The following is a 25,605-nucleotide window of genomic DNA, read 5'->3' on the forward strand; positions in this document are numbered from 1 at the left end:
ATTAAGTTTTTTTTTTTTTTTTTTTTACTTTTAACCATTGCTTCTTTCTAAAACACGAGTCCTCTATTCAATATCTGTAATGCTTTTTCCAGTGAAGAAGCTGTTTCTGAATCAGGAGAGAAATCTGCACAGATCAAGCACCATTTAAAAGTGAAATACAATCCTAATTAACTCTAAACTAATATGTGGTGGGTGGATTTTGATATGACAGGATAACAGGAGATGGACTTTTTCTGTGGAAGAAGCGTTGTTATAGATTACTAAAACATATATTGGTCAGAATCGATGGCTTGAAATGAAAATGCCTTGATAGTTTTTTTCTTAGAAAACACACAGCTTTCACTTCAGAAGTTAACTGATGGACAGGAGTGATGTGAATTGATTATTGTGATGTTTTTATCAGCTGTTTATACTCTCATTCTGACAGCACCCATTCACTGCAGTGGATCTATTGCTGACAAGAAACAAACTCTACATCTTGGATGGACAAGAAGACAAAAGGGGTTTTTCAGCAGCACCCACATGCATGTATGAAATGTTGAAGCCATTAACCGATTTGTGCACCACAATCAATATTAGCCAAAATCTTGTTTTCTGTTTGTTAAATATTTTTCATTTGCCAGATTGAATGGAATAATTGATCGGATGAGACAATGCCCCCCTGAGAATCACATTTTGAGCAAGTTTTATTATTTTATATATATTGGTGAACTATTTCTTTAATGTGTATCCACACACTGTCAACAAACACTCTCTGATGTACGTCAGCTTCCAGTTCACTGCATGAGTATAATCGATTAAACAGAGTCACACAGGAACACACTAAAAGTCATTCTAGTGAATTAGTGGCCTGGCAAACCAAAGTCACATGAACCTGTTATCACTTCATATTTAACAGTCTAGTTTTAATTTTAGATGCATATTCTCAAGTGCACTATTATTGCTTTTACTCTGTTATTTGATCAAATAAATACAGCCTTGGTGAGCATAAATAGACTTAAGACACATTTAAAAAAATATTTCAAACAACAGTTTAAGAAATAATAATAGTGATGCTTTTTTGCCAGTCAAATGAATATTTTGAAGGCAAATCAAGTCTGACAACACAAGTAAAAGTAATGTCACCAAACGGTGTCCTTTATTGTGTCAAGTCACTTTACAAAATCATTGAACAAAATACTTTTTTTTTCTCAAACTACAAGTCAGTCTTTTCATGTCATCATTAAAACATTTGATCTGCATTTAATAAACATGTCTGGAAATCCACAATCAAACCTCATAAGCACAGATGATGTCATCACCCTGCGACACACACACACACACACACACACACAAACATTCTTCTCCTTTTTCTCTCACTCTCTCACACACACACACACACACACACACACACGCCTCATCTAAATGTACATGTCATAATATCTCCTACAAATCTACAGCAGGCAATAAATAACAGTGAATGCTACACTACATACGAAAAGCTCCCCAAAACACCTGAAGCAGGGTACCTTGGGGAAAAGATTTGGGTTCAAAATGAAGTCAGAACAGTGTCTACAGACGATACTCGGTAACATAGCATAAATCAGCCATAATCGGCTCTCTTTCATGTCAAAACGAACGTGTCATACATTAAAATCACAATATTAAGACTCTTTTCTACATTTTTTGTTCACAGAAAACTAATTGTTTGGTTAAAAATGACCATATAAAACCTAATTAATACTGAAATTTTAATTGAAAACAAAAAAATTCTGACACCATATTTTTCTAAATTATTTTCAGAACAGTAAATGGTCAAAATAAAAATAAAATGCAGTATAAATAAAAAACAAAAACTTATATCTGTAGTCCAATATGCATATAAATAAATACACAAATTAATAAAAATGGTTCTTAGCATACAAAAATCAATAAAAAGAGTTCATATCATTAATATAAATTGTCTATTCAGTTTAGCTTCTCAATGCCCCGCCTACTTAAAGGCCTCTGGGATATGGTTCATCTGCATACTGGTGGGCGGGCTTGAGATACCCTCAGACCAATCAGACAGGTTGGAATGTGGAGATGAGCTTGACCATTGGTCGGGAGATCCAGGGGAGGGAGTAAGGAACGGGTGGTCGGGAATCTGCTGCTGGTGGCTGGGTGTGTTGTCCACAGGGTTGGAATAGCTATGTTGAGAAGGTGGAGTCAGAAACTGTGTGCTAGAAATGGGCGGAGCCATGCGCTGGCTCTCCTGTGATAGGATAGTCTGGATGGGGGTGTGTCCTGACCCGGACTGAAGATCCAGCCCACTTAGGTCACCTAGGAAGTGATGAGAGAGGGCGTGGCCAGAGGTGGCGCTGTTTTGGTGCTGCATGTGCGCCATATTCTGGTGGGCGTGGTTGTGAATCATGTGCGACGGGGCACCGAGGTGGCTGTTTTGCATTGTGGGATAGCCCATGACCTGTGGCATATTGGTGGCAGAGAGCATTGAGGGTATCAGGGTTGTGAAGCCTGCCTGCTGTTGCTGCACTCTATGCAGCCAATCGCATGCCGCTGTTTGAGCCCCGCCTCCATTGTTAGGCACTGGCAGATGGGATAAGCGTGGAGGAGGGGCGGAGTCATACTGCTTCCCTAAACTCTGAAGAGCTCCACTCATGTGGGAGTCAGCCAACCCTTGGAGTTGATTTAAAGTGATGGGCGGGGACTGTTGAAATGGTGATGTCATCGTGGGCGGGGACGAGACGTCCGACAGGTAACCGTGCGGCGACTCCAGCGAATCGACTGGCGAGAGGACGGCCACTTCTATAATGCCTCCAAATTTGCCCTCTCCGCTCTTTTTCTTTTTCATTCTCATATCTTTTCCGCCATCCTTACCTCCTACGCCTTTACCACTTGGTTTCCGTGCCTTCTTGGCTGTGTTGTTGTTGTTGGCACTGCCCGGGCTGGGTTTGATGCCCAGATAGGTGTTCGGCGAGCAGAGAGGGGGCGATAAGGGTAGCGCGGGACTCTGGACCAGGTTGTATTCTTCTAACAGACGGACGATGTCGTGGTGCATGCGATCCTGCGCGATGTCGCGTGGAAGCTGATCTAGGTGATCCGCAATCTCACGGTTGGCCAAGTGATCAAGAAGGACTTTAGCGGTTTCGTAACTTCCCTCACGAGCGGCCAGGAAAAGTGGTGTCTCCTCCTGCAAACCATATTATCGTTAATATTTTTGATAACTGAAATACATAAAATATAAAAATCAAAACAAACTTAACGTAAATTAGAAATGTTGCCTTGGTAACCAACTAAGTTTAAGATGAAGCACTGAAATTACCAACTGGAAATAAATAAAACTAAAATTGAAAAAAAAAATAATAATAATAATTTAACCTAAATATTAAAAATAAATGAACAAAAACTAATACAAATGCACATAAAATAAAAAAAAGTTAAAAAGAAAATATAGAATATAAATTAAAAACGTATTAAATACATTAGTAAAAACTATAACAACTATATACTATACTAACTGAAAAATTGGAAATAAATTAAAATAAAAACCAATAAATAATTTATTTAATAAGAAATACAAAATGTATTAAATAAAAATTACATTAAAAATACTAATGCACATAACATAAAAAATTTGACAAAAAGTTTAAATGAAAACTTAAAAAACAAATTTAAAATAAAAATCATTTCAAAATATTAATAAAAGCTACAATAATACAAAAAAGGGCTAAAAAAAACAAGTTATAATGTTTTTATGTGGAATAAAAAAAAACATTTTAATTTTCTATTCATAAACTCATTGACAATTTTGTTTTACTGTAAATGCACCCACCTTGTTATTCTGTAGGTCTTTATTTGCTCTATTCTTCAGAAGAATGACAGCAGCGTCCACATTATTAACTGCAGCCGCCCAATGAAGAGCAGATTTACCTACAGACACATAAAAACAGATTGAATTAGCAGGGACAGCCATGCATCTTCAAAATAACCACCAATGAAAGGTGTTTTGAGAGATTTGGTTGTTTGTATTCACACCAGAATCATCAGTAGCATTGGGATCCGCATGGCAGTTAATGAGCTCTTCCACCATTCCCTCGACAGCCAATCGGGTGGCCAGGATCAGCGGAGTCGTCCCATCATGCATGCGGGCGTCCAGATCCGTCGCTCGGTTCCGAATGAGAATCTGATTCCAAACACAAAGCAAAGTTTAAAAATTATTCAACAACCAAGAGCAGCTAAAAAAACAAAAAATGACATGGTATATATATACAAAATGAATTATTTATAAAATAGTTATATTAGACATTAAATATAAATTTGACATTAAATATACATGTTTATATTAAATATATGATTAAATTGCGATATTAGTCAAATACATTTAAAGGAAAACTTATTTTTTTAATGGATTATGTGCAGTGTTATTTTAGTGTTATTAGAGCGGTTTGGCTTTTTATTTTTAATAAAAAAAAAAATATATATATTTTTTGAATTTTGTCAATAAACAATGTTTATTATTTTGTAATAATTATCTTTCACTTATATTATACATTTCATATACATTTTATTTTAATATACATGAATACATTAAATATTCATTTAATATATTACATGTAAAAATATTTATTGGAAATATTTCTATTTAGTTTTATTGTTAATTCATATTCATTTTATTATTATTATTATTACTAAAGTTTTAAATTTATTCAATTAAGTACCCTTAGTTGTCAAGGGAACATTTTTATTTTTCGAGTACGCTCAAATTAAAAAATAAATATTTTTACTTTATTTCATTTTCTAAAATAGTTTCAAATATTATTTTATAATATTAAAATTGAAATAAAACAAATCAATAAATTTTAATAATAAACCCATTTTTTATTAGTAACATATACTTTTACTATCATTACTACTACTAATAATAACGTAAGAATGATTAACCACAAGCCAGTTGAAAATCGATTCAAATATGTGACGATTCAAATTGGATTTGATTCAAAGTCAGACAATTATGTTTTTGCTTCAAAATTCGAAATTATTCAATCTAAATTAGATAAAAACTTGTCTCGTTGCATGCATGCAGAATCTTTCTTTGGATCATGATTAAAAAAATTTTATATTTGGAAAGATCATATACAAAGCCTTCGTTTGTTTATATGAAGAGCTTTCTTTTATTTGTGTTATTTATTTGATTTGGGGGTTTGTTCTAAATTTTACATTTAGTTTTGTTATTTGCATTGTTATTTAGCAAACGCTTTTATCCAAAGCGACTTACAAATGAAGACAACAAAAGCAATCAAAACCAATAAAAGAGCAATAATATGCAAGTGCTATATTAGTATATTATTACAGTGTTATATTTACATTTCCCAAAGAAACATGCAGCATTTCGTCCAAGCAATAATAAAAAGACACATTTCATTTGTCTTAAATTTTTTAAGTGATTTGAATTGAATCATGAGTTGAGTGAATCGTTACATCCCTAATAATAACATCTTTTATAGTGTAGCTGTTGTTGCTTTCAAACAAATTAATTTAGTTCAGATGCTTCTGAATATATAATAATCTGTATTTTTCTCATTTACCTGGAAGACTCCCTGTGCGTCAGCAGCAACAGCGGCGTGGAGAGGCGTGCGGCCCATGTTATCCTGAACGTTAGCGTCGGCGCACGACTCCAGCAGGCGTTTGGCCGCATCTGAGCGGGCGTAGCGGGCTGCCAGGTGCAGCGCGGTCTCCCCGGTTCGGTCCGTCTGATTGTGCAGGTTAGCGCCGTGGTAGATAAAGTCGTTGATGACTTCAGCAGAGGGATCGTCTTCTCCCTCACCGTTTTCATTCTCGAGACCGCCGCCGCTGCACGACGCGATCATCAGCGGCGTGAAACCGTCTACAAGAGAAACCGAGGAGAGTTTTAAAGAAAACCCTAGAGCTGTCATCAGTTATGTGATGGGAAAGGTGTAAACGCTCACCAGGCCCGCGGACGTTGACGTCCATGCAGTCATTCTCGATCTCACCCTGTGGTGGAGTCGGAGCCATAGAGTTCAGACGCAGGTCAGCGGCGTCCAGGTGCTGCTGCGTCCACTGCCTGTGATCCAGCTGACCGCTCATGTCCAGAATAGACTGCTCCTCAAACTACACACAAACACACAGTTACACATCCCTCTGGGGTTAAACACTGGAGAAAACTTCCCACAGACAGCGGACTCACCTGGAATCGTTTAGCCGTGTCGTCTTCTGCCCATTCGCTCAGTTGTTCATCCATCAGAGAGTTTTTCAGAGGCCTGATGGGATGCAAAGTTGTATGTTGTCATTAATGTCAGTCATAAAGGTACAAAACTGTTGCGTGCAAATAAACAATGGCAGTTTTTCTGAACTTTAGGGGCAAAAATGCATTTTATATATTATTTCATTGCATTATAAATATCAATTACTAATATGAAATACATTAACAAAAAAAAAAAGACAAAGAAAAAAAAACAAAAGAATAGTACCAAAACTTAAAAACTTAATTAACACTTAAAACTTAAAAGTAAAAGCCAATCAATTAAAATGAAAGCCAATGAAAAATAATAGTATATATTGTAAATAATATTAAAACGACACTGCACAAAATACAAAAAATGTACAAAAATATCACATGGTCCCATTAACTATTATATATTTTTTTACATTAAATAAACATTATTAAATGTAAAATGTCACTCACACTAATATAAAAGACATTCACCATTAGATAAATTCATTACATTTCAGGAACTATAATTGTTTTAAGGAATTATGTGCAGCATTATTTTAGTATTACTAATATAACTTTTATAGCACTTATTGATATTTTGAACTGAACATTTTTAGTTTTCATTTAAACTTTAGTTTTAGTATTTTTGTTATGTTCTTTAGTATTTATATATATATATATATATATATATATATATATATATATATATATATATATATATATATATATATACACATTTCTAATAAGCTTATTTTTTCCAGTTCTAGTCATTTTAGTACTTCAACTTATTTCAGTTAGCTGTTTAATCCATACTTTTTATTTTTGTTTTGATTGAGTTTTTCATCTCTTTTAACAGTGTCACACACTCACTTGAGTCCCACAGAATCCTCTCCGACTGGTTCCCTTCGTTTCTTTTTGGGTTCTGTGACTTTAAATCCCTCGGGGAACCAAAGCTGCCCATGTTCCCTCTTCCTCTTCCTGGAGACCACGACGCCCACAGCCAGCAGCACCAGAACCGCCAGCCCCAGCAGCACCAGGAACACGGGGTACATCTCTCCTGGCTTTGAAGGGGGGTCCTCACCTACACACAGATACAGTTCTTAATGTAGGGCTCGGTAGAGTATGTTTCAGTGTGATAGTTAAATAAACCTTAAATTGTTCAATCATTTCCAGTAAATAAAATAAAGCACAAATACAACATAATATAAATATTAGATGAAAAACAATCACAAATTAGAAATGTTGCTAGGAAACTAACTGAAATAAAATGAGTTTAAGTACTAAAATGGCTAAACCTACAACTTAAATAATTTAAAGCTATATATATATATTTATTTATACACTTCATAATAATTATAATAAACAAAAACTAAAAATGAAAGCTAAAATAAAATATGAATATTTGATGAAAAGAATGTAAATGTTGCAACTAATTGAAAAAACAAAATTAAAAGATTAAATTAAAATTAAAAGTACCAAAAATCACCAAAACATACAAATAATTATATAATAATATACGAAATAATATATATATAATTTTTCTAAAATAGAAATACAAAGCTGAAAAAGACAAAAAGCACATTGAAAATGAAAAATAAAATTCTATAAAAACTTTTACATAAAAATTAAAAGCTGAAAAAAAATGTGAACAAAATTGGAAATGTTGAAATAAATGAGTTAACCAAAACTGAAAAAAAAAAAATAATAATTATGAATGTAAAAAAAAAAAAAATTTGGTTAAAGTACATAATAATAAAACCCTGATTTTGGCATAAATGTGGCACTCACTTGTGACAGCCTCGAGGATGTAAGGAACATTGAGATTCCCGCTAGAGGCCAGCGCTCCGAGGAAAGCCGCCACATCCGTGGCGCTCTGGAAACACTCATCAGACTGCTGATAACACTGACGGTTGTCTATCTCTAGATACACGATGGACCTGAAACACAAACATGTAAACGTCATCAAGACAAATCAGCACTATTATAATATTACATACATTTATATATTCAGTTTTAACAGTGATTTGCATTCACTCACCCTTTGATCTCCATCTGATCGAGTTCCCGTCGTAGGCGGGGCTTAAGGAACTCTGTCAGGCTCCTCCTAGCACGCTGCAGCAGCTGGGCCGGGTCCGTCCAATCAGAGCGCTTGTGCTTGCTCAGCTCGTGCTCATTGCCATAGTATGGGAAAATGAGCGGCTCTCCGTTAGCGCCGCGGCGAAACACCACGTTGGTATGCAGCAGTCCACTCAGCTCGCGGAGGAAAGATGAGGAGCGGTTGCGAAGTTCATCTGGGGGGATGTGAACCACTAGAACCAGACTTCCCACAGCCAGTTTCTGAGGAACGTCATCAGCGCAGTCCAGCCCATCCCATTCGCACTCGGCGTTATTACAGCCCTGGTCGCAGTGACCATCTGCATAGTGATCCCTACAGTACTGATCGTACAGCGGACTGAAGACAGAGATTGAGGAGGAAGTTGAAGGAGACGTTTAAAAACAAAATTACTGGCAAATTTTGCACTAGTTACTCTAAATGCATTTGTGACATTTTGTAATTTTTTTATATTATTATTATTATTATTATTATTATTATTATTAACATTATAATAATATATTTGGATTTTTCCATTAAGATGCATCATGATATATATATAAAATATTTCTAAAAAGTATACATAAATGTAACAGCAAAAATAAAACAATATGAATAATTATCAGAGACAAGTGGCTCCTGAATAACAAAAAGTTTAAACTGTTTAAAATAGCAATCAATGTTTTATTTATAAATTATATATATATATATATATATATATATATATATATATATATATATATATACATAAAACTGTAAATACCAAGTAAAGCAGTAATACAAAAAAGAATATAGATAAAAATATTACATTAATTTATTGCATTAAATTAAAAGAAAAATAGACATGATATATAATTAAATTATATAACATAATATAATTGAATTAAATGATACAAAAAACACATTTGACTTACTTGCACTGCCCCTCCAGTCTTTGGCAGTCGAAGCCATCATACAAGCAGCCAGCATTGGCGCATTGCTCATCGCATTTCCCGTCGTTGAAGTACCTCCAGCACTGCAGGGCGTCACTACAGTTCTGCCACGGGTCGTCGAAATTCAGAGAGCAGTCGCCGCCGTCCCATCCACACTCGTGATTGTTACACTGGGTATCACAGATGGCATTTCCACCCCTTCCTTCACACTGAGCGATTTCACATCGGATCTCCACCTCCGGAGGCGGGGCGATGTCTCGGCCCTGCCCTCCTTTGAAGGAGTAGTCAAGGATGTGGCAGAGGAGTCCGTTGAAGTTGGCGGGACAGGAGCAGCGGAAGAACGGGGCGTCGTTAATGGGTTGGCAGGTGCCTCCATTGTAGCAGGGGTTGTTGAGGCAGGGCGAGTCCATACGTGTTTGGCACTCGTGTCCACTGAAACCCGGCAGGCAGAGACAGCGGGGACTCAGGTGTCCCGAGACGCAGGTAGCACCATTACGACAGCGCAGGGAGCCGCAGGATTGGGCGTCATATTCACAGGAGGAGCCAGAGTAACCCTGAGAGAGAGGCAAAGGTTAGAAAGTGCATTTAAATACAGAGTTCTGGCATGAAACTCTAGATGGCACAGTCCAATAGGTCTAACTCGATCTGAACTAATGACATCATTATCACATGGCACAGCTGATTGGTTCTCTCCTGTGTCGGTAACCAATGAGCTTGCTGCTCAGCATTCAGATATACGACCAGTGCTAGCTGTAGCAGTGCAGATTGCTTCAGAAACCCCCCACCTCCCCCAGCTCCACCTGTATAGATCTGCTACGAGGTGATTCATGTATGCTATATGGGGGTTATTTTATATATGTCATATTTGCAGCACCAGAATTTCTTACATGCTCACAGCAGCATGTTGTGGATGTAATGGCACTAGCAACTTAATCTGCATCAGCGTAGCAGATCTATTCCGCCTAGACCAAATACATTAACATTGTCACGTACATTACCATTCCAATACCTTCGAGAGCTGTCATGACAGAAAGGTGCATCTAAACTGATCCATCAGCGCTTGAGCACTAAAGGTTTTTTTACTCACCGGCTGACACTTGCAGATGTATCCATGTTTGGTGTTACTCGCTACAGCACACGTTCCTCCATTTTTGCATGGTGTGTCCTTGCAACCATTGAACACAGTTTCACAACGCTTACCTGTGAATAAAAAATATATATATATATATATATAATTTAAACAAAAATTTCACTAAAATCTCTGGGTCATATACTTTACCCCTCAGAATGCAATAAATAAATAAAATATAAGCACAATTCTAAGTACACTTCATCATAGTTTTTGTTTTACTGAATTTAATAAAAGAAATGGGTTAAATTGTAAAGTATAATTCTAAGTATAATCAATCAATAAAATATATAAATAAAAATGTTTACATTTTAAATTATATCTGTGAAATATAGTTATAATGTAAACTATAAATAATTATAGTAATTATGAGGACACTAAATCAGTTAATCAACCAGTCAATAATTCAATAAATAAAATCTGGACAGAATGATTTTCTTTTTATTACCGTTTTACTATAATGAGATTTTTAAGTAATACGAATTTGAGAGAGAAATAAGCTTAACTGCCAATGAACAAAAATGTTCATTTTTAAGTAATTTTTTTAAGGCTAAATATAGCCTCATCATTTCTTCTTTTTGTTTGCGATTCACTAACAGTACATTATCTAGTGTTCGCTGTATTCTTATTGGTCAAATTCTCTGATGTATATTTATTTTCAATGCAAATCATTTGTTCATATTCATGCACTGGAGTGTGTCAGATGTGTGTGTTGGTACCGGTGTATCCTGTACGGCACTCGCAGCGGAAGTCATTGATGAGTTGTACGCAGTTGTAGGATCCGTTGGGGTCACAGGGGTCAGACAGGCACTCGTTGACATCGCCCTCACAGCGCTCGCCCACAAAACCATCGGGACACACGCAGCCGAAACCTCCAACACGGTCCACGCAGCGGCCGCCGTTAAAACACCGTGGCTCACCGGTTAACGGATCCACGGCCGGAGAACAATCATCAACGTCAATCTCACAGTGAACCCCTGCAAACACGGCCAGAGAAAACAATCGAAATGATTCACCAGCTCAAGTATGAAGAGATGAATCCAGTGTTTGAGAGCGTGTGAAAAAGCCTGTACCTTGTGTTCCCCGTGGACAGGAGCATTTGTATGTGTTGATGAGGTCGATGCAGGTTCCTCCGTTCTGGCAGGGTTGAGACACACACTCGTTTATCTCCTTGCTGCAGTTGACTCCGTGATATCCAGGAACGCACTGAAGGAGAGAAACAGACGCTAGACTCGTATAATGATGATGTACAGTGCTAGGTAATAACTGATATCATGTAATTTGGAATCAATAACGGATTACAATTTGTAAGTAATGTGGTCAGCACTGATGATGTACACAGGTGTGTGTGTGTGTGTGTTTATACCTCACAGCTGTATCCTCCCAGGTAATCGGTGCAGGTGGCTCCATTCTGGCAGGGGTTCGGCATGCACTCGTCCACCTGCTCCTGACAGTAGCTGCCCTTGTATCCGGCCTGACATCTGCACAGGTGTGTGTTCCCCACGTCTACACACTGACCCGCGTTACGACACAGAACCGCCACAGACACTCCTGAGAAAAGGAGACACAGCGAGATTAACATTTGCCAATTACATGAAAACTTTTAAAGTGGTGAACATTTTTAAAAAGCAAGATTTGAATGCTAGGAGGAAATACACAGTCTAACCAGGGTCGGAATCACAAATATCAGCTTAAGTGTTAAATATTTTATCATTTTCTGTCAAATTATTTAAATGTATTTAAAACGAAATGTTTTATTTTTTATCTGTTATCTAATATGTTATACATTTAGATCCCAAACTTAGTTTGTCAGTTGAATTCTGTTGACCTAAAATATGGAAATTAGAAAAAACCCTGAAATTTTAAGAAACAGTAATTTAATTAACACATGTTGTTGCATGTTTGTGGTTCTCTAATGTAAGTCAGTGGTCACACTTTTTAAAATGTACATTTATTTTATGTAAATGTGTTATTTATTTGAGCTTTTTTATACTTTTTTTTATATTTATTTCTTATTTTCATTTATTAATTTGTCAGAAATGACCAATATTGATGCAATAAAAAAAAATAAAAAATCTTAACTTGTTAAATAAAATATACATTTTTGGTCTGTTATCTAACATTTAATCTATTTTAAAACAGGGATTCTCAAACTGTCTCACTGATATTTTACGTTAATATTTCAATAATTAAATCATAATCATTTAATAAAACACTGTCAGTTAATGGTCACCTGACATGCTGGTAAAATCTTTTATTTATTTATTCATAATTTAAATGTATTTATTCATTTAGGAATGCTGATTGTTTTCAATTATGTAATTGTTTTAAATTTGATATTTTTCTGATTAAATTCATCATTAGCTTTTCATGAACACCTGCAGTTATTTCACATAAAATATTATATTCTGGGTCTATTAAGTTACAACTTCAGTAGAAAAACAGTAATCTCATTATTAGTGATTGTTACCTTGCTGCCTGGCGGCGACCTCACAGCTGACACTGGGGACGTCACAGTAGATGCCCGTCCAGCCGCTGGCACACTGGCAGGTGAAGGACGCCCCCTGCTGCCAACATGAGCCACCGTTCTTACAGGGGGACGAGTCACACCAGCGCACCAGACCCTGAAACACAGAAACACAGACGTCAGGAAATAAAACATGTGCCAAATATATCTATATCATGAAAATATACCACAAAAAAATTAATACATAAAAAAAGATTCACTATATATTAAAAAATATACATTATTTTGTATTTAAATAAAGAAAAGAAAAGAAAATTTATAATATATATTTTTTTTAATATATATTTCAGTAGATGAATTTTCTGCTTTATGTTGTTTAGAGAGAAACACAGCGTGTGTTTGTGTACCTGGCAGTTGAGTCCGGTGTATCCGTGTGGACAGGTGCATTTGTAAGTGCCGTATCCGTCCTGACAGGTGCCTCCGTTTTGGCACGGCCGCGAGTCGCACTCGTTAACATCATGCTGGCAGTAATTCCCGGTGAATCCCGGCAAACACACGCATGAGAACGAGTTTATGCCGTCCACACATGTTCCTCCATTAAAACACGAGCTGGTGAGGAGAAACAACACAGATTGAGATTTCCAGTATGCAAATTAAAAAGAATTCAATGCATTTTCATTTAAAGTGTAAAATGCAATAAAAAAAACATGAATTTGCAATGCATTTGAGAACGTGTTGTGCAGGTACCTCTCAGTGCAGTCGGGGGTGTTGATTTCACAGTTGATGCCACTGAATCCTACAGGACAGCTGCAGGTGTAGCTGTTGACGCAGTCGGTGCAGTTCCCTCCGTTTCGGCAGGGGGCGCTCACACACTCATCGATGTCCTCTGCACAGCGCTCTCCACGGAAACCAGCCAAGCACACACACACAAAGCCGTTCACACGGTCCTGACACACACCGCCGTTACTGCACGGATCTGAGAGAGAGAGAATTACAATTACTGCCATATTCAGTCTTTTTATTCAGTATTTTAATAATCTCTTTTTTATTTAGGAATGTTACAACATAAATGTATTATTTTTTTAATAAGCATGAAATACTCTATTTCTATCATAAAATGACTAATTTAATTAATTTTCTATCATTTTTTTTACCATTTCAACTTTTACTTTATTGTATATTAGCATTACTAAAAATGGTGCATACAAAGCACATTAAATATTTTACTTTTAAAATAAAACTGCATTTTATTTAAATTTTGTTTTACTTATTTAGATTTATAATTAATTTAATTATTTATTTATTTTTACATTATTTTTTTATTTTAGCATTTGCATTTCTTATATTGCTTTATTTTATATTTTTATTATTAAAAGTACAAAAGACATACAATATTTTATTTTTAAAATAAAACTTATCATTTCAATTTTCTGTTACATTTTTTCACATTTTATTAATTTACTTTTTTTTACATTTATTTTATCAATTGCATTTCTGCTATAAATTTTAAAATAAAACTGAATTTTATTAAACTGTCATTCACTTGTTATTTTGCATTGCTTTAGTAATACAAATATATAATAATAAAAATATATTATTTTATAAAATATAAAATATATATATAATATATATATTTATATATATTAATATATATATTAATATATAATATATATAATATATATTAATATATATATATATATTTTATATATAAAATATATAAAAATTATAATCACAGAGTGATTTCAAAACCACATATAGTGGTTTATTCTTTTATGTGATTATTTTATATTAGTCCTTTAAAACAATATCTATTTTAAAACCTAATGAGCATTACAGGGCATCAAAGGCACCATCTAATGTTCTATGATGCCTAGAAATGCTGTCTAGGTTTGTGCATGTCCTGCGTGTCTTACTTGGTGCACAGTCATCAATATCGTTCTGGCACAGATCTCCACTGAATCCAGGGTTGCAGCGACACTTATATCCTCCACGCAGGTTCTCACACACTCCTCCATTAGTGCAAGGATTCCTCACACACTCGTTAATGTCAACCTCACACGTCTGACCTGTAGTGAGACGACAGCGGTTATGATGACGATCACGACATGTAGAGAACGTGCAACACACATGAACTCACACACACACTCTTACCTTGCCATCCGGCAGGACAAGCACAAGAGAAGCTCTGAAAATCCTCCGATTCGACACAAACGCCTCCGTTCTTACAAGGACGCTGAGCGCAGGGAGCCAAAACGGTCTCACACACCTCGCCTAAAAACACACACATTGAGAAAGCATCAAAACTGATGCAAAAGTTACATTCAGGCTAGGGTTATTGTTGTTAACTAAACCTAAATCCACCCGTGTATGTGCGCTCTCAAGTCACTGATCACTAAACATCATAATTCTGCTTGAACAGTTCTGGGTATTCATGTAGTTGTCAAAATGTTTTAGAACAGATGCTCGCCGAAGAAGTGTGTTTAGCAGAAGTTTGTGAGGATCAGTGGTGTTTATGTGCATCAGATGCTCCAAACACAGAGAGATCTTGTTCTGACAGAGGAACTGTTCACCGATGACATAAAGCTGCCTTCAGATCACGGAGACATTTAAAATGGTTTCAATTTTCATTTATATTTTAGTGTGTTTAGCGATTCTGATTGGATCCGAATAGTAGTTTATATGCAGTTCTTTGGCATCTCCTGTGGTCTTGTTTGATATGCAAGGTTGACTATAATTACTGTAAATATTCTGGCTAATTTGAATAGGCTTTCTGCCACCAACAAAAGTGTAATAAACATTTGAGCATGTTTAATTCCACCCAGAATTCAGCAGGTTTTCCCTCAAAATCAGTGAAGAAAAAGCCTGTTGATTGCCTGGCACAGAAGTTTCTTTCTTTGTTATTTCAGTCTCTCTCACTCTTCTACTGCCTCAGTTTTCCAGCTCAGTTCCTGCAGGCACTTCCTTATCTGTGTCTACAGTGACCAGCCGAAGCAGGAAGTCCCTTGATGTTTCCTTTTATTGTCAATTCTTTGCCTCAACAGGAAACAGGAAGGGGCTAAACAGGAAATGAACCTATTTGAGTTGCCACCCTTGACACAATACAGAGTTATTTCTTGTCCCCTGACATTTTTACACACACCTTTGCAAAGCTTGCCATTTCAAAACAAGAACCAGCTGTACAATGGCTGTTGTGTGTGTGTGTGTGTGTGTGTGTGTGTGTGTGAGTTCATGTTTGTACCGGTGTAAGGCAGCATGCAGTTGCACTTGAATCCAGCCACATCGTCGATGCAGGTGCCCTGGTTTAGGCAGGGGTTGGATGCACACTCATTAATATTTGTCTGGCAGTTGGGACCTAAATGCAAGAAAACACACAGAGTCAAATCATTATATACTCGAAATGCAAAAATAAACAAACAAAAGGGGAAATGCATGCTTTTGGGTGTGTAGCATTACAGTACGACAGATTCGGACACACTGTGTTTTCTGTAATAAAATTGAGTAATAGTAATTATAAGTGTATTATATTGTGCAAAGTTTATTCACACATTAAAAAAAACATCTCTTTTGGCTTTGCATTCAATGCTATTTTTAGTAGAAAAGTGTAGAAAATTTAAAAAAGTTAACTGTCACTAATTATTTTATTTTATTTGATTAAATCTATTGAATTTGTTTATTTTTTTAGCCTTAAAATCATGCATGCATACTTCAAAGTCCACCGAAAATATTAATGAAATTCATTTTAATAATTATTTTTTGACATTTTTAGATTGCATTTTACTATTATATTTAATTCTTCAAATTTGCAGCAAAATCTAAGCATACTAACGACATTTAAAAAATTGCATTAAATTGTGCACACACTCTGTTGCCGTTTGCATGCAAGCGTTAAGCTTTAATTTAATCAATTATCTTATTACTTAACTTAAAGATTCAAAATCTAAAAACAGCTTTGCATTTAATGAGATTTTTTTGTAGAAAAAGTTCACAAATTTAAGATGGTTGAATGTGAACCATCACTAACTTCTCCCATATGTACTGCAAAGGATTTTGTGCAGTATCAGCCCAAAAAGCATGCACCTTAAATAGTATGCAAACGCATTAGACCTAATCTACCATACTACTTGGGAAGTATAGTATATGAATTGGGACGCAGCATCTTACCGCTGAAGCCAGCTCTGCAGGTGCACACGTAGCCGCCGGTCATGTCCTTACAGGTGCCTCCGTTCACACATGGGTTGGACAAACACTCGTTGATGTTGATGTCGCAGTTGCGTCCCGTCCAGCCAGCCTCACACATGCATCTGTAGCTGTTGATTTGGTCCAGGCAGCTGCCGTGAATACAGGGGTTGCTGGAGCACTCGTCATGTTTGGAGAGACAGGTGGCATCACGGAAACCCTCCGGACAGACGCAGGTGAAGCTGTTGATGCCGTCGATGCAGGTGCCTCCATTATGACACGGGTTTAATGTGCAGTCGTCAATGTTGATGTTACACATTGAGCCTGTCAGGAATAACAACACGTATATAAATGTGTGGAAAAGACTACCTTCTGAAATGTGACATATGTGAGTGCAAATTAATAATCAGTGGGAAATAATACAGGATGGACTTGGATTTATTATGAAAGCCTTAGTTACGCGATTTAGTATGATTTTATTTTTCAAATTGATGTTAGGTTGTTTCTAGGGTCAATATTACATTATCTTCATAATAATAATCAACTGAAAGGCCATACATTTTATTCATTTCACATTCACATTGGTAGAGAAAAGCCTGTTGATCATTGTCCTCGCTGACCATCTGTATTTATCATATATGAAATCTCACAGTGATCTAAGCAGAAGTTTGAGACGTATAACTATTAATAAGTTAAATTGCATAGTAAAGGAATGTTCCTTGGGACTCAGATCTGTGTTGACCTCTTGTTCTTTGTCTGCCTTTGTATGCGTTTGTGTGTGTGAGCCCCATCCCAAATCTCCAGCCCTGCTCCAAATGCACAAAGGATTTCCTCCACCCTCTTGTGCTCTTTCACTCGTTCTTTCTCTCTGTCTTTCAGACCCGCTCACACACCCCTCACACACTCGCTGGGGGGAGGGCAGGTCCTACAGAGGGCTGTTTGCAGTTACAAAAGGACAGACCCTATTTCACACACGGCCGAACAACAATTACCCCCTCGACACACACACACATCCCTCCTCTGAAGGGTAATGGGTAACTGTTTGATTCTCTTACAACAATGGTACTTTATTGCAGTTTCTCTCTCACACACGCTAAACAGAGTATAATACTTAGTACAATACATATAGTGCTGCTCAAAATGTGTTCAGGTCATGCTTAAAACAAACATCTGTTCCCTTGCAGCACCAATAGACTGCATATTATTAACCTTGCTTTACATTACTTTACACACAAAAAAAACATGCTGGAAAACATACATTCAGCTCAAAAAGTAAACTCTCCACCTCTTATGTGCACAAAGGATTGTGGGCAATAATAGCTCTGAGTAAAATAAAATTGCAATGACAATATGTGTAGTCAAAGATTTAAGTACCACAATACTGGGACATACTAGGTTAAGAAACTACGTTTTTTTCCCTCTGCATGCAAATATGAGCATTTAGCCAATTTAATTAGCTCCAAATTCTTTATTACTTAACTCGTATGTCCATGCATATAAAACCTGCTGTTTTGGCTTTGCATTCAGTATTATTTTAGTAATAAAATTGAGGTTGAAAACTGTCCTCCACTTATGTGGCATAAAGAATTGTGGGCAATGTCATTGCTTAATAAAATAAAGTTGCAATATTGGAAAAAAACAACAGCATGAGCTAAATTAATTTGCTTAATTTTTTTATTTGTGTGTTTATGCATATAAAAACTGTTTCTGTTTCTGCTTTGTATTCAGTGTTATTTTAATAGAATATCAAATTTGAAAACAAGATTGTGGACAATATCAGCCCTAAATAAAGTTTTGTGTCCTTCAAGTTATGGCTATAAAAACTATAAGGCACTAGATGCCGTGCTAAATTGTGAAAGTCCTCCTGCTGCTGTTCTATATTCACAGTATAGCAGGGCCTATTGTATCTTTTCCTTAAATGCAACATACAAAGAGTCAGTCTTATGATCGGTCGGGCCATAGCATTAATGTAAAGCACACCTGTGTGAGTGTGTGTCTCAGCTGGGAAAGCCAATCTCTGTACTAAGACATATCTGATATCTGATACACAAGCTCTGCACTTCGCTGGCCACCTGTTCTCACACAGACACACACACACACACACACACAGATGCTGCACTGACTCACCTGTGTATCCGGGTTCACACACACACTCGTAGCCGTTGATCTTGTCGATGCACTTTCCATAGTCACATGGTTTTCTCTTGCAGTCGTCAATGTTTATCTCGCAGTTTATTCCTGCGGACACAGTCACGACATGATTATGTCATCATTAATCCACCGTTATATTTCGCACAAGTGTTTGTATGTGTGTGCATGTGTTACCTGTGGTTCCTTTAGGACAGGTACAGGTGTACGCGTTCTCTCTGTCCTGGCAGGTGCCTCCGTTTCGGCAGGGTTGGCTCAAGCATTCGTTTATGTTGGTCTCGCACAGGCGACCCGTGTATCCGGGGCGACAATCACAGGTGAAAGCGGCCACACCGTCCCGACACACGCCATAATGACAAGGGCTCGACGCGCACTCGTTGATGTCCAGCTCACAGTGAGCGCCTGCAAACCCTGCAGAAATACATTTGAAAAGACACATTGCAAATTTAGAATGTTGGCAGTGATGGTCATTTCATATGCGAAGATGTTAGTCAATCATAATACAGGCAATTTACATACGGAATTATTTAAAGGTTGTGTCTCATTTCAAAGGCTGCACCCTCTGGATGCCACATACATCACCAATGCAGCCTCATTTAAAAAAAGTAACCATTACATTCCAAAGTAAGGAAGAAATAACAATAATTTATTCTTATTATTTCTATGATAGAAATTAGACTTAATCTTCAATGACTTACACGGCCAACAAATGCGAAAATATATAGATATATTTAAAAACATAAGTTTAAATAAAATAAGATTAAATGAATTGAGATAAAATAACAGAAAAAATGTAAATAAGATAAAATCAATTAATAAAACAAATTGTAAACAAATAAAAATACAATTAGTCAAAATAAAGCATAGTAAAATAAAATATTAGATATTTAAAACTTAAACTCAAAACTTAAAGTTCAGAAATGCTGCGTTGGCAACTAACTGATACAAAATAATTTCAATTATGAAAATTACTATAAACATAAATTAAAGAATTACTTAAGAATCATAATGAAGAAATACAACAAACAAAAAAAAGACAAATTTAAGCTAAACTTAAAATCTAAACCCAATTCAAAATATTAATAAATATATAATAGAAGAAACATATTTCTAAAATAACTTTGAATTTGTAAGATAGAGTTACGAAAACACATTCTAAAATCTAAAGGTTCAGATAACAAGTGGAATATTTGAACCAAACCTAAAATGTTTTTGGTGCAAGAATAAAAATCACAACTAATTTTATAAATGCTCTTTAGGGGAGAAAACAAATGTAGAAGTGCAGAATATGACTTAAAAATGTGTACCTGGAGTGCATTCACAGGTGTATTTGTTCGGTCCGTCTGTGCATTTAGCACCATTTTTACACGGTGTGCTGGCGCACTCGTCCACATCCACCTGACACAGATTCCCAGAGAACCCTGCAGGGGGAAAAATGCATGCCATGTTTATTTTGCATCTTCATTGCTAGTTTTTCTGATCAGATCTCTGAAAACAATAATGCTGTAGTCACCTTTGGGGCATTCGCAGTGGAACAAGTTGATCTTGTCAATGCATTTTCCACTGTTGAGACAAGGCTGTGATGCGCAGTCATCTGTGTTTATTTGACAAAACACACCCTCGTAACCTACACACCAAAACAATCCGTCCGTCAGACTACAGTAATGATGTGCTTTTGATGCAGGTCAGTGGTCATAGACTCATACCTGGCATGCAGATGCAGTGGAATCCACCGATCTGGTCGAGGCAGGTGGCGTCGTTCTGACAGGGGTTCGACTTGCACTCGTTGACGTCCATTTCACAGCGTGGACCTTCATAGCCTTGGAGACACTTGCACTGGAAAGAGCCTTTAGTGTTGAGACACCGTCCACCATGCTCACACGGGTTTGCGCCTGAAATGCAAACAGTATTGTAATGCAAAAGTCATTATGCAATTAATATTCTTTCTAATCTATCATGTGCTATGCGTACCAAGGGAGCACTCATCGATGTCTTGGTTGCAGGCCGATCCCGTGTACCCGGGCGGACAGGTGCAGATGGCTTTTCCGCTCACTGGGTTTGTGTCGCAGTTTGAGCCTTTCTGACATGGATTACTGATGCAGGCGTCGTCAAGGTGACACAGAAGACCTGTGGGTAACAGTTTTGTTATGGTTAACTGAAATTACAACTGTAAAACTGTTGGTTTTGGTTACAGAAAAATATATAAAAGATTTGGTTTTCATAAACAGACATGAAATAAAATGCAATTTAAGTATAAATAATGCCCATAAAATGTACTAAACTGAACTAAACTAAAATATTCATATTTGTGTATGCTAAGACATGCTAAGCTATTGTTTTCATAATTGAATTATAAAAAATGTCCATAAAATAAGCAAAAAAAAACTTAACTGAAATAAAAAAACAACTATAAAATAAAAATGTAAAAAACTAATATATATATATATATATATATATATATATATATATATATATATATAAAGATTTTGGTTTATAGACAAATGAAACAACTGAAATATAAATAATATCTATAAAATTAACTAAACTGAACCTTAACTAAAACAAAATAGTAAAATAAAATGTAAAAACATATATAAAAAAATAAAAGCTTTTGGTTTTAAAGACAGAAATGAAACCACTGAAATATAAATAATATCTATAAAATTAACGAAACTAAACTTAATTTTAAAAAAAATATATATATATTACATTTAACAAAAAAAGTAAAATATAAAAAATATAAAAGCTATCGTTTTCATGCACAAGTGAAATGAAACCCAACTGAAACATAATAATGCACATAAAATAAAATATAAAAATAACAATTGTTTCCATAGACATTAAATATTTTTTTTTTACTAAACTGAAATTGATTAAAATAAAAAATATATAAAAGATAAAATAAGATAAGATAAAATTTGAGATGAAAAATCTAAACTCAAAATTTGAAATGTAGAAAATAAAATAAAATAAGAATAAGCTGAAATGAAAATGAAATAAAATAAGTAGAGGTGTGAAAATTACTAAAACAAACTGGAATAAAAAAAAGCTCATAATAAACTGACTAAAACAAATGAAAATGAATCTTTTAAATATAAAAATGCAATTTTTAAGAACTAATTACTTTAACAGTATATAAATAATACAAAAAAAAATCAAAATTCAATTAGTAAGTAAATTCTGTCAGAATGGAAGCTGCTGAATGAGACGTGCCTGTGCGTCCGTGTGGACACTCGCAGAAGAACGAGGCGACTCTGTCGTGGCAGGTGGCTCCCGGCGAACATGCAGCGCTGGCGCAGTCGTCGATGTTCTCACTGCAGTCGTCTCCCGTCCAGCCGTTCACACACACGCAGTGAAACCCGCCGATGGTGTTGTGACACGTTCCTCCGTTCTGACAGGCGTTAGGAGAGAGCTCACACTCGTCCACGTCCTCCGTACAGTACTGACCTGAAAGAGGAGGGGTCAGAGATCACATGTGAAGTGCATGCTAAATATTTATAACACTGTATTATTATTATTATTATTGCTATTGTGGAGTACCGGTCCAGTGTTTGTCGCAGTGGCAGTTGTAGGTGTTGACGCCGTCGATACACCTGCCTCCGTTCTCACAGGCGTGCTGGGTGCAGTCGTCAACGTTGTGCTCGCACGTCTGACCCGTGAACCCTGCGATAGACAAATGATTCACAGTCTGTAACATCAAAGAGTCTGAGGCCTTACACCGAGAATGTTTATGTGCTCAAGTGACTAACTGAGTCATCAAGGTCACTCATTGAGATTAAATATAAACTAAGACAAAAAGATTGCTGCATCCAGACAAACTGTTAATGAATAACCGTGCACATGCAGGGATAGCAACGGATGCTGCAACAAAAGCTGTTGTAGTCAGTCAGAAATTAAATAAAACACAGCTGTATAAATAAATACATTAGTTTAACTAATGCCAATAAAATTAAGTGTAATTCAAATGATAAATTATTAATGATATTTATTTGTTCATTCATTACTTTTTCACTAATACATATTAATTAATCAAAAATATTTGTAAGATTGTTTATTTATTCATTCATTCATTCATTCATTCATTAATTTATAGGAAAAGCGTTTATTCATTTATAAATATTATTGATTTATCAATTAATTCATTTATTAAATATGTATTCATTCATTTATAAAACTATTTATTAATTCATTTGTTTATAAAAAAAACTTCATTCATTCATAAAATTTTATTTATTAATACATTTATTTATAAATTATTTCTTCATTCATAAAAATATTACTTCATTCACAAAAAAAACATTCATTCATTCATTCATAGAGTATTCATTTATAAAATGTTTTCATTCATACATGTATTCATTCATTATGAAAATAAGTACATTTATTTACTTAAGTATTTATTTATTAATTCATTAATTCATTCATTATTCATTTATAAAATGTTTTCATTTACAATATTTATGTATTTATTCATAAAAATGATTCATTCATTTAAAAACATCTATTCATTAGTTTGTAAAAATTATTCATTAGAAATTATTTATTTATAAATTCACAAAAAAATCATTCATTCATAGAGTATTCATTTATAAAATGTTTTCATCTACAATATTTATGTATTTATTCATAAAATGATTCATTCATTTAAAAACATTTATTCATTAGTTTGTAAAAATTATTCATTACAAATATTTAAATATTTATTTATAAAATGCATTCATTTATCCATTCACAAATTATTTATTTTATTTTTATTTATATATATATATTTTTTTTTTAATAAAAAATTCTATTTTATAAATTTAATCGAATTGTACATTTAAATGACATCCAAATAAAGGCACTGACCTGGCAGACAGGTGCAGGCATAGCTGGTGCCACGGGTCTGTAAGCAGGTGCCTCCATTCCTGCAGGGCGAGGGGTGGCACGGGTGATAGAGACGCTCGCAGTGTGTGCCAGCGTACTCAGGTGGGCAGTGGCACAGGTACGAGCCCACCTCATTTTTACAGGTGCCTCCATTCTGGCAGGGGGAGGGCGAGAGGGCACACTCATTCACGTCCTGCCGACACGTCTGTCCATGGAAGTTAGGAGGGCAGGTGCAGATGTAGTGCGACTCAAACGCTGAACACTGTCCGCCGTTGGCACAGGGGTTCGATGCACACGGGTCGGCCTGCTGGCATGTTTTACCTATGAAGGAGAGGTTAACTTTATCACTGTGCAACCCGAGAGGAAGAGCATCTAGTTTAGGGGATATAGTTGCAGGCGTACCTGACCATCCAGGTGGGCAGCGACAGGTGAAGTTCTCGAGGGTGAGCAGAGAGCACGTCCCTCCGTTTCGGCACGGGGAGGTCATGCACGCGTGATTGACAGGTGTCAGACAGAGCGGCCCGCTGTATCCCAACACACAGTCACAGGTCAGCTCCACATCATTGCCCTGCGTCCGAGCGCGACATGTGCCTCCGTTACGACACGGCGACGGACTGCACGGGTTCGGGAACTGACACTGGGGGCCGACGAAGTCTGCCGGACACCTGAAGAAACACAGAAAAAAAACAACAAAACTTTAGAACAAAATGGTCTCAAAAAGTAGATGGAAATTATTAAAGGGTTATGGGCATACTAATTTTATTTAAACATTTATATTTGTTATATTTGTTAACTCGCATTTATACGCATTTACACAGTCTGCAGTACACCTAAAGAAACACAAAAAACACGAAGTCTTCAGGACACCTCATGAAACAAAATACAGAGATTATAATAACATTAATTAACAAAAGACTGACAACCCATTTGTCCTAAAAATTAGCTAAATATCACAAAACCTCCAAGTGATTTTTTTTTTTTTTTTACATTTTAGAAGTGAAATGTTTCTTAGGGTTAGAGTCATATAGATTAAGATATTAGTCATGACATCAGACATCAGTTAGGAAATTGAACATTTCTTTTAGAGTTCAAGTCATAATTTGTTTTATATAGCAACAGCAGAAGTCTATGATATGTTCTCATTTAGATGGCTAAGTAATGTATATGCGTGTGCATGTATAAAACAGTGTGTGAAAGAAAGATACTGTTCACACTCATCTAAATTCCTCAGGGCTATCAGGAGCCCACACAGTGTCACATGCACGCTTCTCTCGCTCATATGAACACATACAAACACATCAAATGACACATCAGTGAACACTTTCTTCAACAGCCACTAAAGGTCATTTAAGAAAGTAAGATATAGTAAATGTAGTGTGTTTTATTCATGCGATTGTGTGTTTGTGAGGTGCAGCAGGTGTGTGCATAAATAAGGGCAGCTGTGCTGCAGGCCCCTCCCACTGCACTCTGCCCCTCCCACAAAGCCTGTTGCCATGGCGAGTGGCATAAGGTCACTAAGGCAGCTCCCAAGAGAGGATCAAACTCCTGCTGCTGATATCTCACTTTTTTCAGCACAGAATCTCC

General features: G+C 35.9%; 1 protein-coding gene across 2 annotated transcripts in view; it reads right to left on the reverse strand.

Annotated features, from left to right (window-relative positions):
- Positions 1-1,116: 1,116 nt before the first annotated feature.
- The window catches only part of notch1a (notch receptor 1a), a 31,761-nt gene continuing 7,272 nt past the window's right edge, over positions 1,117-25,605 (reverse strand). Inside the window, exons 3-34 of one of the 2 annotated variants that reach the window (XR_009428749.1) lie at positions 24,424-24,686; positions 24,004-24,342; positions 22,696-22,818; positions 22,369-22,602; positions 21,127-21,282; positions 20,862-21,047; positions 20,669-20,782; positions 20,463-20,576; positions 19,333-19,566; positions 19,135-19,245; positions 16,993-17,331; positions 16,070-16,183; positions 14,983-15,102; positions 14,745-14,897; positions 13,579-13,807; positions 13,239-13,440; positions 12,835-12,988; positions 11,731-11,915; positions 11,438-11,570; positions 11,084-11,341; positions 10,323-10,435; positions 9,218-9,789; positions 8,250-8,663; positions 8,000-8,148; positions 7,082-7,292; positions 6,185-6,257; positions 5,946-6,108; positions 5,565-5,863; positions 4,015-4,162; positions 3,812-3,909; positions 1,378-3,169; positions 1,117-1,340 (exon numbers count right to left, since the gene is read on the reverse strand). Coding sequence is in view for 1 of the 2 variants with exons in the window: in XM_059542420.1 (XP_059398403.1) it covers positions 1,973-3,169; positions 3,812-3,909; positions 4,015-4,162; positions 5,565-5,863; positions 5,946-6,108; positions 6,185-6,257; positions 7,082-7,292; positions 8,000-8,148; positions 8,250-8,663; positions 9,218-9,789; positions 10,323-10,435; positions 11,084-11,341; positions 11,438-11,570; positions 11,731-11,915; positions 12,835-12,988; positions 13,239-13,440; positions 13,579-13,807; positions 14,745-14,897; positions 14,983-15,102; positions 16,070-16,183; positions 16,993-17,331; positions 19,135-19,245; positions 19,333-19,566; positions 20,463-20,576; positions 20,669-20,782; positions 20,862-21,047; positions 21,127-21,282; positions 22,369-22,602; positions 22,696-22,818; positions 24,004-24,342; positions 24,424-24,686 (7,198 nt within the window). In the remaining variant the exon portion in view is untranslated. The other variant, XM_059542420.1, reaches the window with a different exon arrangement.

Source organism: Carassius carassius, chromosome 47 (assembly GCF_963082965.1).
Source record: "Carassius carassius chromosome 47, fCarCar2.1, whole genome shotgun sequence".
Classification (NCBI taxonomy): domain Eukaryota; kingdom Metazoa; phylum Chordata; class Actinopteri; order Cypriniformes; family Cyprinidae; genus Carassius; species Carassius carassius.